The sequence below is a fragment of the Carlito syrichta genome, unplaced genomic scaffold, assembly GCF_000164805.1.
Source record: "Carlito syrichta isolate Samal-C Ts95f unplaced genomic scaffold, Tarsius_syrichta-2.0.1 Scaffold301679, whole genome shotgun sequence".
In the NCBI taxonomy this organism is placed as follows: Eukaryota; Metazoa; Chordata; class Mammalia; order Primates; family Tarsiidae; genus Carlito; species Carlito syrichta.
This window is the reverse complement of record NW_007245775.1, coordinates 65,164-82,057: the sequence shown is the minus strand read 5'-3', so window position 1 is coordinate 82,057 and position 16,894 is coordinate 65,164. Positions and strand designations below refer to the sequence as shown.

Below are 16,894 nucleotides of genomic sequence, written 5' to 3'. Positions count from 1 at the left end.
CCTCGACCTGCTGGGCTCCGGCGATCCTTATGCCTCAGCCTTCCAAGTAGCTGGAACTACAGGCGCACGCTACCACGCCCGGCTAATTTTTTTGATTTATTGTCGAGATGAGGTCTCGCTGCCCAGGCGGGTTTCGAACCTGCGGGCTCAGGCAATCCACTCACCTCAGCCTCCCAAAGGCACATGATTACAGGTTGAGCCACCGGGCCCGGCTGAAAAAACAGTTTTAAGAAACTTCCTGAGACCGGGCGCATGCGCATGCCTATAATCCCAGCACTTTGGAAGGCCGAGTGAGAGAACTGCCTGAACCCAGGGAGTTTAAGACCAGCGTGGGCAACTTGGTGAGACCTCATCTCTACAATAAATCAAGAAAAATTAGCTGGGCTCGGTGGCGTGCACCTGTAGTTCCAGCCACTTGGAAGGCTGAGGCAGAAGGATCTCCAGAGCCCAGCAGGTGGAGACTACAGCGGCTGTGAGAGTGCCGCTGCACTCCAGCCTGGGTGACAGAGTGAGACTCTGACTTAAAAAGAAAAGAAGACCTGCCTGGGCAACTTGGCGAGACCTCATCTCTACAATAAATAAAAAAATTAGCCGGGCGTGGTAGCGCGCCTGTAGTTCCAGCTACTTGGAAGGTTGAGGCGAAGGATCGCCGGAGCCCAGTTGGTCAAGGCTGCGGTGGCCGGGAGTGTGCCACTGCCCTCCAGCCTGGGCGACAGAGTGAGACTCCAACTCAAAAAAAAAAAGAAGAAAAGAAAAGAAACTGCCTGAGGAACTATCTAACTGTAGCACATTCCCACATTTGAATATTTTGCAGCACACGGGATAAAATAGATCCATGCATACTCCCGTGGAAAGACCTCCAAAACACAGCTCCTGATGAAAAACTGGCAGATTGCAGGATATGAACAATAGCACTGATTAAAAAAAGAACAGCAAGCAAAGCCACGGATTTCTGGAGAAACATACATATGTATATGCATGCAAAGAAAAATATCTGGAAGCAAGCCCATGAAACTGACAATAGCAATCACCCTGGGAAAGGAAGTGTGACTGCGGGGATTTAAACTGTATCTACACTGCTTGAAATTTTTACATTGTGAGAATTTAATTTCATAGGTACAGTGTTTTAAAATAATTCTTGAAGCTGCCTGCAGTCCTGGGTATCTTATCTATGCAGAAGTCTTCCCATCCTGACTAGCGTAATCAGTTCCCCCAATAATGCATAGTTTGCATTTACCTCTTTCCTTCTCCCAGCTGGGCTTCCCACCACCAGTTTAAGATTGAGTACTCCTTACAGGTACAAATTCACTTAACCCCCCCCAAGGTGACTCTGATTCTTCTGTCCCATCTTACACAATAAGAAACTGTGGCACGGAGAGGTTAAGTATCTTGCCCAAGGTCACAGCATAAAAGCTGATATACCAGGGTTTGAAGCCCCCAAAGGCCTGCACACTTAACCATTCTGCCTCCTAGCCTCCCTAAAAGATCTGAGCGCCTTTCCCACCCTGCATCTCCCTGAATTGTTTGGTTTCCAGTCGGCCAACATCCAGCCACCACATATGAATCCGTCCTACAGGAGTGTTTTGCGGTTTCATTTGCACCTCCCTGTCTCTGATAAAAGCGGTGCTCAGAATTCAGACTTTGCTGGAAAGGGTGTTTTAGCGCGGGCAACGGACGGCTGGGTACAAAGTGTACACCCACACACACCCAGAGGACCAAGTTAACTGCTGCTTTGGGAGTACTCTGGTGACGTGGTAGGCACAAGGGACTGAGACAGAGGTCAGCGGGGTGGGGGAGCTCTACGTGTGTGTGTGTGTATGTCCACGGTGCCGTAGAGCCCAGCATCATGACAGTCCCCAAAAGGCCCTGGTCCATTTGCGAAGCCCCAGCAGCTGAGCTGACTTCAGCTGCGTGAAACGCAGCTCATCTGGAGTAGGGGTGGCTTGGAACTTTTTGCTCTGGGGCTCCACAGAGGCCACTCTTGAAATCGGAGACGCCTGCAGCGTAAGACTGTCCCATCCCACGCAAAGAGAATATTTTGAGAAGTCTAATTATATGGTGGGGTTTGCATGGGACAACGAGGGAGGATTTAGATAAGCCCTTTCTGAGGGTAGGTTGGCCATGCCTGCTGGGAAGCCTTGAGCGGTTCTGCGGGGCGGGGGCACCCTCTGCAGGTAGACCAGAGTGGCTGCACCTCCCTGTTCCCAGGTGCCTTGACACAGGCTTAAACATCCAGCCACCGGCCGAACAGAGGAAGCTGGCCTACTAGCTGTGTGACCTGGAGAGGGCTGTTGACCCTCTCTCAAGCTCCATTGCCTCAAGTGTAAATGAAGAACAATAATCTCTACTTCGTGCGGTTGCGGTCCTGATTTGGCAGAGAAAGTGGCACTAAAGGTCTGCGTAGGGCCTGGTGCACAGCTCGCCCTCCAGACGTGGCAGCCACAAGAATCAGCAGCGGCCTAGCCCCATTGTCACCATTATCAACATCCTGAACAGTATTACAGATGACCCGGTGACCTAGCATAAGGGACAAAGGCTTCTCTGAAAAAGACCTCAGGCAGGATTAGGGTGGGAGCCTGGTGGCCGGTTGGCATTTGGACTTGCCAACTCTGTCTATTCCAATTTGGGGAGACTGTTTTCCTAGGGTCCCACAGTGCCTAACTAATTACACAGCTCCCTAGGAGAAAAATGCCCTGGCCCAAGAGCTGGGACAAACTTGAAGGCACCCAGATGGCCTTGCCTTGCAGTGGTGGAAGGCCTGCTTGAGTGACCCTTAGAAATGAATCCTTCCACCACTGAAGGGAAGCAAGGAGGCTCTACGTTGCTGAATCTGTCGCTGCCATGATTCAGCCCCAGCCTCTCTGCGGGGGTTGCCCACTTTTCCCCTTCCCCCTCTATAGGTCCAGGGGCTGTGGTAGTTGACTGACCATCCCACCGCTTCCTCCTCCATTCTGTCCACCCAGGTCCTCTCCCTCCTTCCTCTCTTGTCCCCAAAAATGGACCCAACTCCTTGGAGGTAGCCCAGAAGTTCTCTGATGCTAATAACTGCAGGGAGGCAAGACCAAGAAAAGTTACCAGGAAAAAAAAAAAAAGAAATAAGAAGAGTCATCTTTACTGGCTCCATCCTCTTGTTTTTCTTGGAGAATATTGTCTTCACGTGAAGTTTTGCTATTTTGTTCATTGTGAATCTTTTGCACGCTTATTTTTTTTTTAATATTGCATTCAAACATTGTCTTGATTACCAAGGTTTTTGGCTCTCTTTTTTTGATTTTGATTTTGACCTATTTATTTTGTAGAGATGGGATCTGGCTCTGCTGCCCAGGCTGGAGTGCAGTGGCTCCATCATAGCTCACTGCAACCTCAGATTCCTGGGCTCAAGTGAATCTCCCGCCTCAGTCTCCCTAGTAGCTGGGATTTCAAGGTTGCACCACCATGCTCCGATCTCATCCTCCCTTTTTACTGACTCCTTCATTCAACCAGCCAATGCAGATTGCATACCTACTATGCGCTAGGTCCCAAGCCAGGCACTTTGGAAACAAAGACTAAGTCATTTCTCCATTAGGTTTTTGTTGGCCACCTGCTGTGGTCCCTGTGCCCAGCTCTTGGAGTATAGTAGTGAAAGAGACATCGTTCTTGACCTCTGGCATGGGAGGCTCTGACAGGAAATATATTCACAAAGAACTAAGAACGAACTTGCAACAGAGAAAAGTTCTATGAAGAAAACAACACAGAGTGAAAGGACCAAGCCCACTAAGTGCCCACAGCCTGGGGAGGCAGACATATAAAGGGGTTGTTGTTCGACCAGGTGTGTGTGCATCGATGGCGCATGCAGAGGACATGTTGATGGGTCAGTCGAGGGGGGCCTCTCAGGGGAGGAGAAAGTTGGGGCTGGATCTCCAGTGATGACACATTGGCCACGTGCAGGGGGAGGAAAGGACACACCAGATCCAAGACACGGACATGAGGAGAGGCCTGGAGGTGAGGAATGAGGTGGGGAACAGACAGGTGATATGGACAGATGAGACTGAAGGACCCACGCTGGGCCTGGAGCCATGGAGGCTACAGTGGGAGTGGTGGTTGATTGAACGTGGAGTAACAGAAGACCCAAGGATGGTTCTAGGCTTCTGGACTATTCCATTGCTGAGTCAGCCCCAGTGTAAAGTCAAGGCTCTGGTGAGATAAGAGCAGATGTGTAAACTCTGCAGGTAACATGTATGGTTTGGAACAGGTTGGGTTTTGTTTGCTTTTGTTTTGTTTGGAGTTGGAGTCTCACTCTGTCACCCAGGCTAGAGTGCAGTGGCATGCTCACAGTCACCCCAGTGTCAGCCTGCTGGGCTCAAGTGATCCTTCCACCTCAGCCTTCCAAGTAGCTGGAACTACAGGTGCGCACTACCATGCCCAGCTAATTTTTTATTTTATTGTAGAGACCAGGTCTTGCCAAGTTGCCTGGACTGGTCTCGAACCCACAGGTTCAGGCAAGCCACTCATCTCGACCTCCCAAAGTGCTGGGATTACAGGCTGAGCTACTGAGTTTTAAGGGCCACTGGGACACCTGGGTAGAAAGGCCCAGGAGACAGTCAGAGAGAAGGAAGAGAGTGATGGCCCATTGGTCAAAAAATCCTAAATTTTGAATGTGAAGGACTCGGATCCCACTACAGGGATTGATGGGAGTGAAGTGGGTTTTTCTCAGCACAAAGAAATCTCCTAGGAAATATCAGATCTGTCCCCTAAATCCAAACCTCCTTAGTCTGGCTAGGGGGAAACCAGCCAGGTTGCTTAAAGTTACAAAACACTAGAATACAGCTGATTGCACAAATGACAGTCGATCTAGCATAATGCTTTTGGGTTTTAATTTTTAATTCTAGACATGATTCCTAGCCCGTGTTGAAGAAAGAACTTCCGAAACAAAATTTCTCCCTAAGGTTGCTCAGCTCTCCTGCTTATCCAAAGACTAAGAGAGTCTGTGAAGTAGGGACAGTTTTCCAACCCAAAAGTGTTACTATGAGGACTAAATGAGCCTGTTTATGTACACAGGTTTGTAAGTTCAAAATAAACACAAAGTGTCTAACAGACTGTTGTGGTGAAAAGCAGTATGTTGCCAGGCACAGTGGCTTAAGCCTATCATCCCAGCGCTTTGGCAGGCCGAGGCGAGAAGATTGCCTGAGCTCAGGGGTTCGAGACCACCCTCGGCAACTTGGCAAGACCTCATCTCTACCATAAATACATAAATAAATAAAAAGCTGGGTGTGGTAGTGCGCACCTGTAGTTCTGGCTACTTAAAGACTGAGGCAGAAGGATCGCCTGAACCCAGCAGGTTCAGGCTGTGGTGGCCGTGAGCGAGCCACTGGACTCCAGCCTGGGCGGCAGAGTGAGAATCCGATTCAAAAAAAAAAAAAGAAAGAAAAGCAATGTGTCACCCTCTAGACAAATGGAAACAGACCAAAAAACCAAGGGTCTTATCATGAGGACACCTTGCAAAGATAAGTCAGGAGCAGGCCATGAAAATCTCTAAGTCCCTCTGCAGCTGTGCCTTCCTGGAATCCCAAAGCTCAGGGCGGAGGTACAGCCGCCCAGGAATTTATTCCTCCATAACTTTGAGCTCCCCAAATCCCCATGAAGCCCAGGAATGATGTGGCAGCAGGGCACATGGGCCCATTGGCACCAAGAGTCCCTCCATAAATCAAGGTCTCACTTCTGCTGGCCTCTGATTGCTTTTTCCAAGGTGACCTGGACAGAGTAAAAGCGTAGTCGCTTACCCAGTGGTGGCATCTGCCTTTGAGATGAAATAACCCTGAAATGCCAAGAAGACCAATTCTCCAGAAATATGTTCCTTGGAGGGAGAGGACACCCATTCTTCAGCTCAGAAAACAATTCAATCAGGAGGAGTTAGGAGGAGAGTGACAGTCTTCCCATGAACTCAGCCAGCTTGAGTGGCCTAAGAGGCCCCTTGGGGCAGACTGGAGGAGCCCTATTCCAGTGCGAGGTCAGCGCCAGTGAAAAGTCAAGGTGACTTCAGCCATGGCACCAGTTACCCACAAGGCAGCCATGTGAGTCACAGAATCTTAAGTCAGTGGCCAACACCCTAATGGTTCAGGGTACGTAACCATTAACCAGAGATTGGGAGGCACTTGTCCACAGTCACAGCCTTGAGAGGAAAAGTCTGCGTTAGACCCTGGGGTTCAGGACTCGCTCCTTTCATAAGGCTACACTAAGTTTCAGCCAAGAAACAGTCCACCCCACCAATTCGTCTGGCCATCTTAATTTCTCCAGTAACATCTAAATAAATTGTGAGTATGGGAATTAAAGACTAGAAAAAGGTGCCCTTCACATGTCAAAAAACAAGCCGCCAGAAAGGGAAAGACACCACTCCTGGAAAACGCTGCATAGTTAATGACCGACAAAAACGCCTAGGGTGACCAAAGAGTTGGAGAGACTTGGCGGATCCAAGCCTTGCCTGCCCAAGGAAATCAAGGACCCAGAGTGAGGCCAGCTCTGAGCAGACCCATGGAGTGGGCTGGATAAAGCAGCTGAGATGGTTAAAATGGAAACAAAAAAACAAAACAAAACACCTCCCTCACAGGACTGTTGTTGCCGGGATTAAGTGGGCTGATGGATCCTAATGTCTGGCGCATGGTAGAAATGGCTTCTGATATTACATGGCTAACAGAGCCACCAAGGACTGGGTGCCCTTCCTGTGCACACCCTGCTTTCTGGAACAAAGCCCGCTGTGTTTAGTGGTCTGCTCACTTGCCCGCCTCCACCGTTAGAGAGTACATTCAGGCGCTGTAGCCTCCCAGCACTTGGAGCCGGCCACACAGTAGGTACAGCAACCACATTTAGAAATGGATGGATGACTTCTGCAGTCATCTTTGAAATCACCTCAGCTCATTCACCAACCTTCTTGATTTGCCTAGGGCTCTCGATACGAAAACCGGGATCATTTCGGTCTATGTGTTACAGAAATGTTCAGCTGAGCGAGGTGGTGTGCGCCTGTAAACCCAGCTACTCGGGAGGCGGAGGCAGGGGGATCAGGAAGAGTGCTTGAGCCCAGAAGTTGGAGACAAGTCTGGACATCACGGTGAGACCCCTGTCTCTTAAGCGTGCGTACAGACACACACACACACACACACACACACACACACACACACACACACACACACGCCTAGACCCAGTAAACGTTAGAGATAAGTGACAAAACCAACAAATTTTCATGAAGGTGTTAGAATCGAGGCTGGACATGGATTGGATGGCTCCGCCCATTTTCGTCTTAGCCCCACCCCCTTCAGGCCGCCCTGCCTGTCAGACTCCTCCCCCTTCTGGGAAGGTCACCTTAGGAACGCGGGAGGCCAAATGAGCATGCGCCCCATTGACCACTGCTGCGCACGCTCGCTGTGACGTGCTCCGCCTTCCCTCCTCCTCCCCCTCCCCCCAACCCCGGGAACCCGGAAACCAGCTCCCACTCGGTGGCTCCTGCGCGGCTAGCGGGTCCTCAGTGGATCCAGGCTCGGCGCCGCGATGTTCGACGGGACGTCGACGGAGAGCGACCTCGGGGTTAAGGGGTGGGGCTGGCGCCGGGAGCCAAGATGGCGGCGGTGGTCGGACTCTCCTTGAGGCGCCGGTTGCCGGCCACGGCACTTGGCGGAGCCTGCCTACAGGTGAGTCCCGAAGCCGAGAGGAGAGAGGAGAAAGGAAGGGCTCGGAGACCGCCTGGAGCTGGGCGGGCCGCGGAGAGGCTGAGGGCGCACAGGGCGAGGCCTCGGGACAGGGAGGTCCTCCTGTCACCCGCGCAGTGCTTGGGCTTGGCTGGGAGCATCCCTGTGGGTGACCGTCCTGCGCCCGCAGCAGCCTGTGCGTTAGTCACGGCGGCGGCAAATGTTTACAAATATATATATTTTTAATTTGGAGTCTCGCTCTGTCGCCCAGGCTGGAGTGCCGTGGCACGGTTCCAAGTAGCTGGAATTACAGGCGCCCGGCTAATTTTTTGATTTATCGTAGAGACTAGGTCTCGCCAAGTCACCCAGGCTGGCCTCGAACCCTTGGGCTCAGGCACCCCTCTCACCTCGGCCTCCCAGAGTGCTGGGGTTATAGGCGTGAGCCACCGTGCTCGGCCTACAAATAATTTTTTAAAAGTTCAGAGTGGGTTCTGGATTTGTTCAAGGTCACATGGCAAGCGAATGACTGTCAGAACCAGATTTCGAATCCAAACACTGAACCTCCAAGCCCTCTTTCTGCCACTAGACTGTCACCTCTGTGAAAAAGGGAGACCTGAGGGGTGTAAGGGATGGGAACGGGGAAGCAAGGCCGCTCCACCAGGGTGCAAGGTTGAGGACTCAGTAAATAGGGACTGAACTGGGATTGGCAAGGAAAGGATGTGTGAATTGTTAAGGACAGGGCAGGGGAAGGGCGAGATGGACGGAAATGCACCCTGACCCCTGAAGGATCCAGACTAGGGGGAGTTGTAGGAGAGACTGACTTCCTTAAAGCAGTGTCCCCTTAGTTTCACTAGTATCCTCTGTGTTCCTGACGGCAAACATCCTAGATACAGAGCCTGGCACTGTTCTTATTTTTACTAGTCAGTGTACCGTGGTACAATTTCCTACACGTCTTGTATCATCAAGAAGCTATGCTTCTGACCTGGGAACATTTAGAAGGGCAAAGGAAATTGCCATTGCATACATGAGGGACTAAGAATCCATAAATCCCTTTCAAGTCTGCTTCTTCATCCGGGCTTCTCAGCAACCCCTTTAGTGTAGGCAAGCAGGAATTCTTAGCTCCTTTTTAGACATTTGAAAACAAGCCCCAGAAAGAAAATGCTTTACTTGCTCGAAATATCACAGCCAAGAATTGGTGGATCTGGGATCGTTTTTTGACAGTACCAGAAAAACTCCAACACAGATCTTGGCACTGGTCACTGTACAAGAAGTTTTTGTTCCTCTCCCTGTCTTGCACTTACGTGAGGATGTCTTTCATCTTTAGTGCCTGCTGTGGCTGCATAACACCATACCTATTGCCGTGCTCTATTCCTAGTTCTCTCCAACATACTGTAAACGAACAAGTCATTCATCTTCTACATTAGTCTTTCTGAAAAGGGGAGACAGAGGAAGAGGAGACCAGCCTCCCAGAGCTTCACGCTGATGTTCTCTGAGCATTAAACTGATCCTTGATCATGACCTTGTTTACCAGTTTCTTTTACAGTTGCTGAGCAAACAGTAAGTTGTGAAAACTGCACCAATTAGAGTTCCAAAGCTCCGACCCAAGAATGAGTTGTAGAAAAGACCAGTTTCATAGGTCAGTGTTATAATTCCAGGCAAGGCCTTTCTAGGGCCTCCTGAGGGCAACAAAATAGAAGACCCCCCCCCTCCCCTTTGCAACTGTGCATTTATACCCACAAAAGCTGCCTTAGAAGAATCAGTGATGAGCTTATGCTAATTGTGGGCGATTTAGGTTCAGTTCTGAATGCTTTTTATGCATATAGGCTGCACCACTGAGCCACAGTTTTGCCGTTAAGTATTTCACTGTCATGTATTAGCTGTTGTTCATGTAGTCTTATTTCTTCTTCTAGACTATGAATTCCTTTAGGGCAAGAACCACCTGCCTAACAGTTCTGCTCCTAGCCCCAGCAGGGTTTAGAATACCTATCTGCAAGTCAGAATAATACAAAAACTGATAACATTGCCACTATTGAAGAGCAGGGAATATTTTCTGTGTTATGCTAGGAGCTTGATCCTCCAGTGATCTTGAGGTAGATATTAACTACCCTTCACTTTACCAGGGAAGATATAGGTTAAGGCATTCGCTAAAGAACACACAGCTAGTAAGTGGTAGAGCTTGGATTTGAACCAGTACCACTCACACATTTCTGAAACAGGCCTGCGCCTTCTGTCTTATCCAGGCTTGTCTTCATATAGACCTTTTTGCCTTCCTGCTCTCCAATTCCCCACCCTCCTCTCCTGCCTCCAAATGTCTGTCTGTTCTATCTAGTTCCAAGTCTGCTTCCTAAGGAAGCTTTTCTAGAGGGACCACCAGCCTTCGGCACCACCCAGAATTCTCACTTCGCCTCAGTACCTTTCAATCCATTGTTGCTTACCTTACTTAAGTTATAAACTATGAAGTCAATCTTATCCAAGATTTCCCAGGAACTTGCTCTCTGCGTTAAATGCTCTTTAGGTTTGTAGTTACGATAGAATGCTTTCGAAGGGCCTTCTTCCATTGTGAATTTGTGGTTATAAATTACTGGACAGAGCTGGGCTCGGTGGCTCAGCCTGTAATCCCACGATTTGGGAGGCTGAGGTGAGTGGATTGCCTGAGCCCGCCTGGGCAACTTGGTGAGACTTCATCACTACAACAAATCAAAAAATTAGCCGGGCATGGTAGTGCGCACCTGTAGTTCCAGCTACTTGGAAGGCTGAGGTGGACGGATTGCCGGAGCCCAGCAGGTCGAGGCTGCAGTAGCCGGGAGCAGCCACTGCACTCCAGTCTGGGCGACAGCGTGAGACTCCAACTCAAAAAAATAAATAAATAAATTACTGAACGGATAACAAAGGGAGGAAATTATATTGCCTGCTTGTGTGATTAGAGTAACAACTTTGGTTGTTCCTTGAATTGCTTTGGGAAAAGGAATTATTTTTCGGCGCTGTTCTCCTTTGTGCTAGCATTTTTACTTCTGCGATAGTGGCTAGAAGGTTGGGCTTTGGAATCAAATGGCCTGTGTTTGCATCCTGGCTCTGTTGTTCCATGACCCTGTCCCTATCTTTTAACTGGGAACAATAAAATGTTACTCACAGAATTGTTATAGACATTAGAGATAATTTGGCAACAGTGTCTGGCACATGGTAAGAGCTCAGTGAATAAAATCTACATAACACATTTTTAGATTTCTCCATTCAGGGAATTTTTGATAGGTCACAGGTAGCAGAGTCCTGTGTACGAACCTTTGTACAAACCTCAGGGTGAGCAAAGCTCTTGCTTTTAGGACAAGGACCACTGGTTGTTTTTATTTTGGTCTCTTCTCTCATTCTCGTAAGCTCACCCCTTACCCAACCAAGTATTGTATGAGAAGGAGGTGTTGACGAGAATATCCCATTGCAGGTCACCATAGTCATCTCTGACAGGCTTATAGGAGTGAAACCCAGCTAGGTAGAGCCTGATGCCTGTTGCACAGACAGTGCCACTAAGTCAAGTTTGGAACTAGCCAAGATTTCCAGAACGTGGTTGAGATCTCCATGTAAAGATCCAGCTGAGATTTTTAGAACATGGCAAGCATTTCCAGAGACCCAGTTTCTGTTTAAAGTCCAACTTAAGGCTGGGTGTAGTGGTTCACACCTGTAATCCCTGCACTTTGGGAGGCCAAGGTGAGAGGATTGCTTGAACCTAGCAGTTTGAGACCAGCCTGGGCAGCATAGACCTCATCTGTATGTAAAAATCAAAAAATTTGCCAGGTATAGTGGCATGCACCTGTAGTCGCAGCCGCTTGGGAGACTGAGGCAGAAGGATTGCCTGAATCCAGGAGGTTGAGGCTGCAGTGAGCCATGATCATGCCACCGCACTGCAACCTGGGTGACAGAGTGAAACCCTCAACTCAAAAAAATAAATAAATTACATAAAATAAGAAAATAAAGTCCAGTGTAGTAAAAAGCTTGCAAGAGTCATTTTTTTAAAAGCATATTATCCCACTTCCCCTACTGCCTGCTTCAGACACAACAACCACCCACTCTGGAAAACAGTTTGTCAGTTTCTTAAAAAACTAAACGTGTGGCTGTCATACAACCCAGCATATAACATTCCTGGGCATTTATCCAGAGAAATGAAGACTTAGGGTCACACAGAAGATATCTTCAGGCATCCTTTCTCTTGTCATTCTCTCTTAAATACCGCAAGGTGGCAGTAGTTAGATGATCACAAAATGGGATTCCTAGTGTTTGTAGACATGGCTTTCCTTTAGTTAATGACCTTGGCCAGCCTGGTCATAAGGTAAAACACAGCTTTCATTTCACTTTCATTTTCTTTATACATTTTCTTTTTTCTTACTCATAGCTGATGTTGCTATTTTCAGCATCAGTTAATTTGGGACACTTTTTACCGGCTAATAATAAATACCATTGTATTATAATTAGACAATCAGCCTTTGGCGTTTTTACTTTCTATAGCAGTTTATAAAATAAGTGATAGGCCTGGAATACTGTATTCTAGCCTGAATTTTCCCACATACGAGTTGAGAGTTCCATTTATAATGGCTGTTGAACCGGACAGATCCTCCCTCCCATGTACTCAGCAAGGCTTCATGTGGTCTCTCCTGCATTTCGTCTGCTTAAATGGGAAAAACAGTGAAGGACTCAGGAATAGAGAACATAGACCATTGGCTGCTTCCTTAACATTATGAGTCAGTGCCATATGTAAAGGGTTGTTTGGGTTTTGTTTGTTTATAGTTTGATATAGGTTGCACTATGCAGCCTTTGAGGCACATTTAAATAAATGACATTTTTTTCCTTAGTCTAATGCTCAGCTTTTGCTCTTTCCTTCAATCTTTCCTACCCATGGATTGAACTGCTGTGTGCAGAGGCCTGGACAAGGTATGCTGGGAGATGCAAAATATAACTCACTTTGTGCCCTCAAGGAGTTTAGGACATAGAGGAGACAACACCAAAAAGACCTGAGAATGTTCACAAATGATAGGCCAGTACGGTGTTTAGAAACGTGGGTTCTAATCCTGGCTCCTCCACGCAGTGGCTCTGTCATCATGGGTCCATCAGTTGATCTCTGAGCCTTATTTTTTTTCTCATGTTTAAAATTAGAATTAAGTGGATTAATTAATACAAAGTAATTAATACACTTCTGGCAATAATCAATGATGGCTTTAAAAATGGATATGGGCCGGGCTTGGTGGCTCTCAGCCTCTAATCCCAGCACTTTGGGAAGCCAAGGTGAGTGGATTGCCAGAGCCCGTGAAAGACGGTGGCGCGCAGTGAGACTCAACACCCTTTAAGGCCAAGAGATTTAATGGGGATGAGCGCGGTGACTACAGAACCTGAGAATCAGATTGCAGCACGGAGGCAGGGGTGTGGCAGGTTTTATAAAAATTTAAAGCGACCTGTCGATTACCTATTGGTCGGCAGGTGAGATATTTTGGGGATTGGCAGGGGCTTTCGCAGGCACGGGAACGGTGGGCTTTGTTGTGGAAGAAGAACCCGGAAGGCCTTGTCCGAGCCTCCATGTTAGTTTGTCCGGGCGCCTTCTTAGGCGGGAGCGCCATTTTAGGTGGGGGCCACGCCTAGGCTTAGCCTTTGGAGGGGGCGGGTTCCTCGTGGCTGGCTGGGGCCTTTCAGCCGTGGGTTTAAGACCCACCCAGGCAGCTTAGTGAGACCTTGTCTCTACAATAAATCAAAAATTAGCTGGGCATGATCGCACATGTCTGTAGTTCCAGCTACTTGGAAGACTGAGGCGGAAGGATCGCCGGAGCCCAGCAGGTTGAGACTACGGTGGCCGGGAGCGTGCCACTGCACTTCAGTATGGGTGACAGAGTGAGACTCCAACTCAAAAAAAAAATGGATATGAATTTATGACCACCCACAGTGGTTCACACCTGTAACCCCAGCACTTTATGAAGCTAGGGCTAGAGAATCACTTGAGCCCAGGAGTTCAAGACCAGCCTGGGCAACATAGCAAGACCACAACTCTACAAAAAAATGTTTAACAATTAGCCAGGCAAGGAATCCCAGCTACTCAGGAGATCAAGGTGGGAAGATCCCCTGAACCCAGGAGGTCAAGGCTGTGGTGAACTGTGACTGTGCCACTGCACTCCAGCCTGGGCAACAGAGCAAAAGCCCAAGTCAAAAAAAGAAAAGATAGCCGGGCTCGGTGGCTCAGCCTGTAATCCCAGCGCTTTGGGGACTGAGGTGAGTGGATTGCCTGAGCCTGCAGGTTTGAGACCTGCCTGGGCAACAAGGTGAGACCTCATCTCTACAATAAATCAAAAAGTAGCCAGGCGTGGTAGTGCATGCCTGTAGTTCCAACTACTTGGAAGGCTGAGGCGGGAGGATCGCCGGAGCCCAGCAGGTCAAGGCTGCGGTGACCGGGAATGGCCGCTGCACTCCAGTCTGGATGACAGAGTGAGACTCCAACTCAAAAAAAAAAAGAAGATTTAAATGTAAATATAAAACTTTGAGGTGGGACAACAATGTTTTTGGCAAATGTGTTCTGGTGGGAAAGCTGCTCTTGTTGAAGGAGGGAGGGGAACCTGAAACCCACCCTCTAAACCTGACCCCTTAACAGCAACCCAGAGAGTGGCTCCAGATTCCTTGGCCCACTGTGTGAAGCCCACTGGCAAAGACTGTGAATTCTGGGAGATGTGATGACTCGTCAGAAAGAGCACAACTGGCTGTTAGTTCCCTAAATTAATTTTGTATCCAGTTACAGTTTTCCTTCTCATTTTCTGCCCTAGTTTTAAAACACCAGCATCTTATTTCGATAACTGTGATAGCCTTCTAATTGGTTTCCCTGGATCTATTCTGACAATTCTTCCTTTATAGCCACTAATGTCCTTTTCCAAAAAAAAAATTGATGATGTCACCCCCTTGATTAAGAAGTTTTATTAGCAGCTTTTTATTGCTCTTAGAACAAAATTGAAACCCAGTTTATAAGTCTTTCTTGGCTTCCTCACATCTGCCACTCCCTCATCCTTTCCCAAGCCACCTGCCTCCTACTGGGCTCTGCTCAGATCCTGAAGATGCACTGTGCTTCCCACCCCAGACCTTGACACATGCTGTTCCCTCAGCCTGTAACCCTCCATGCTTCTTCCCCTTCACTTCTGTTCATCAAGCTCCACTTAAGTATCACTTGTGGTGGCCCTCTGTGACATCTCACACCCTGCTGCTCCCCCCATACAACCATAGAGCTCTGTTTCCTGTCCGCTCACTCTTTACACTTTATTGTGAATATTAATTCAACTCTTGTTCACTACAAAGCAAATTCTGTGAAGACAAAGGTTTTGTCCATTTTATTAAGTGCTGTGTCCCTAGCCCTTAGTACCATGTCTGGCATCCGAAAGGTGCTTAATACTTGTTGGATATTGGATGATGGTGCCTTCCCCAAGAAGACTGTGTATCAGTAATGTGTGGGTTTATATCCAGTATTATATTTGTTGTGCCAGCTCAATGGAATTATCTTACATTTTGCTTTTTTTTCTTTAACCTTTCTGTGAACTTCTTAAAATTTCAGGCCTGCCGAGGGAACCAGACAGCTGCAGCCACAGCTCCCCGAATCAAGAAGTTTGCCATCTACCGATGGGACCCAGACAAGGCAGGAGATAAACCTCGTATGCAGACTTATGAAGTTGATTTGAATAAGTGAGTATCTCTGTGAAAGCCAGGTATTTGATAAAGGAAGGCGAGTTCTGGATTTGATTCAGGAACATGCTTTTCACATCCTTGGAAGGCTTAGATATCTGAGGTCATCCAGTGGCTCTGGACTCTTGTCATCAGTTTTTAAAATGAGGTAGGTAGCTGATTCAGAAAAGTAATACCAAGAATAACAACCTTTGTAATTTTTTTTTTTTTTTTACTTCAAATGAAAGTATGGTAGATTTCTAAAAATACTGGTAGAATTGACTGTATATAGTATTTGAAGTCATGTAGCATATAACCAACTTTTAAATACTGAATGTTTTAATTATATATAATACATCTGAGCCTATGTACTCTGTAATAATAATAAACACCAGAAACTTGACAGGAATGGTGCTAGATCAAAGTGAGGAAATGGTTAAAATATTTCAAATGAGGCCGGGCATGGTGTCTCAAGCTGTAATCCTAGTACTTTGGAAGGTTGAGGTGAAAGAATTGCCTGAGCTCAAGGGTTCAAGACCAGCCTGGGCCATTTGGTGACACCTTGTCTCTACAGTAAATCAAAAAATAAGCCGGGCATGGTAGCACACGCCTATAGTTCCAGCTACTTGTAGGACTGAGGTAGAAGGATTGCCTGAGCCCAGCAGGTCGTGGCTGCGGTGGCTGTGACCGTGCCACTGCACTCCGGCCTGGGCAACAGAGTGAGACTCTGATTCAAAAAAATTTAAGAATTAAAAATATTTTAAATGGTCTGGACCTGTATGTTAGCTTTCTATTTCTGTCGGAGCAAATTAACACAAATTTAGTAGCTTAAAAAACAAATATCTCAGCCTATAATCCCGTGCCTTGGGAGGCTGAGGTGAGTGGATTGCCTGAGCCTGTGGGTTCGAGACACGCCTGGGCAACTTGGTGAGACCTCATCTCTACAATAAATCAAAAAAATTAGCCGGGTGCGGTAGCGCACTCCTGTAGTTCCAGCTACTTGGAAGGCTGAGGCAGAAGGATTGCCAAAGCCCAGCAGGTCGAGGCTGTGGTGGCCAGGACCAGCCACTGCACTCCAGTCTGGGCAACAGAGTGAGACTCCAACTCACAAAAAAATAAATAAATAAATAATATCTTATAGTTCTGTAGGTCAGAAGACTGGTACGGTCTCATCAGACTAAAATCAAGGTGTCAGCAGGCATTCCTTTCTGGAAACTGGGGGAAACTTTTGCTCGTTTGGGCTATTGGTGGAATTCAGTTCCTTGTGGTTATAAGCCTGAGGCCCTTTTTGTCTTACCTGTAACCTAATGGCCGCTCTGAGCTTCTAGAGGCTGCCTCATGGCCCCCTTCTTCCATCTGCAAAGCCAGCAACAGCAGGCTGAGTCCTTCCTTACACAGCATCTCACAGAACCACTGTTGTTCATCCTCTTTCTTTTTTTTTTTTTTCTGAGTTAGAGTCTCACTCTGTCACCCAGACTGGAGTACAGTGGCCGCTTCCGGCCACCGCAGCCGCGACCTGCTGGGCTCCGGCGATCCTTCCGCCTCAGCCTTCCAAGTAGCCAGAATTACAGGCA

At 47.9% G+C, this 16,894-nt stretch overlaps 1 protein-coding gene across 2 annotated transcripts in view; it reads left to right on the top strand.

The window, feature by feature from the left end:
- Window positions 1–7,420: 7,420 nt before the first annotated feature.
- The window catches only part of SDHB (succinate dehydrogenase complex iron sulfur subunit B), a 38,141-nt gene continuing 28,667 nt past the window's right edge, over window positions 7,421–16,894 (top strand). For both annotated transcript variants that reach the window (XM_008055109.1, XM_008055107.1), the window contains exons 1-2: window positions 7,421–7,655; window positions 15,214–15,341. In XM_008055109.1, coding sequence (XP_008053300.1) covers window positions 7,584–7,655; window positions 15,214–15,341 — 200 coding nt within the window. In that variant the 5' untranslated portion in view covers window positions 7,421–7,583. The remainder of the gene's footprint in view (window positions 7,656–15,213; window positions 15,342–16,894) is intronic.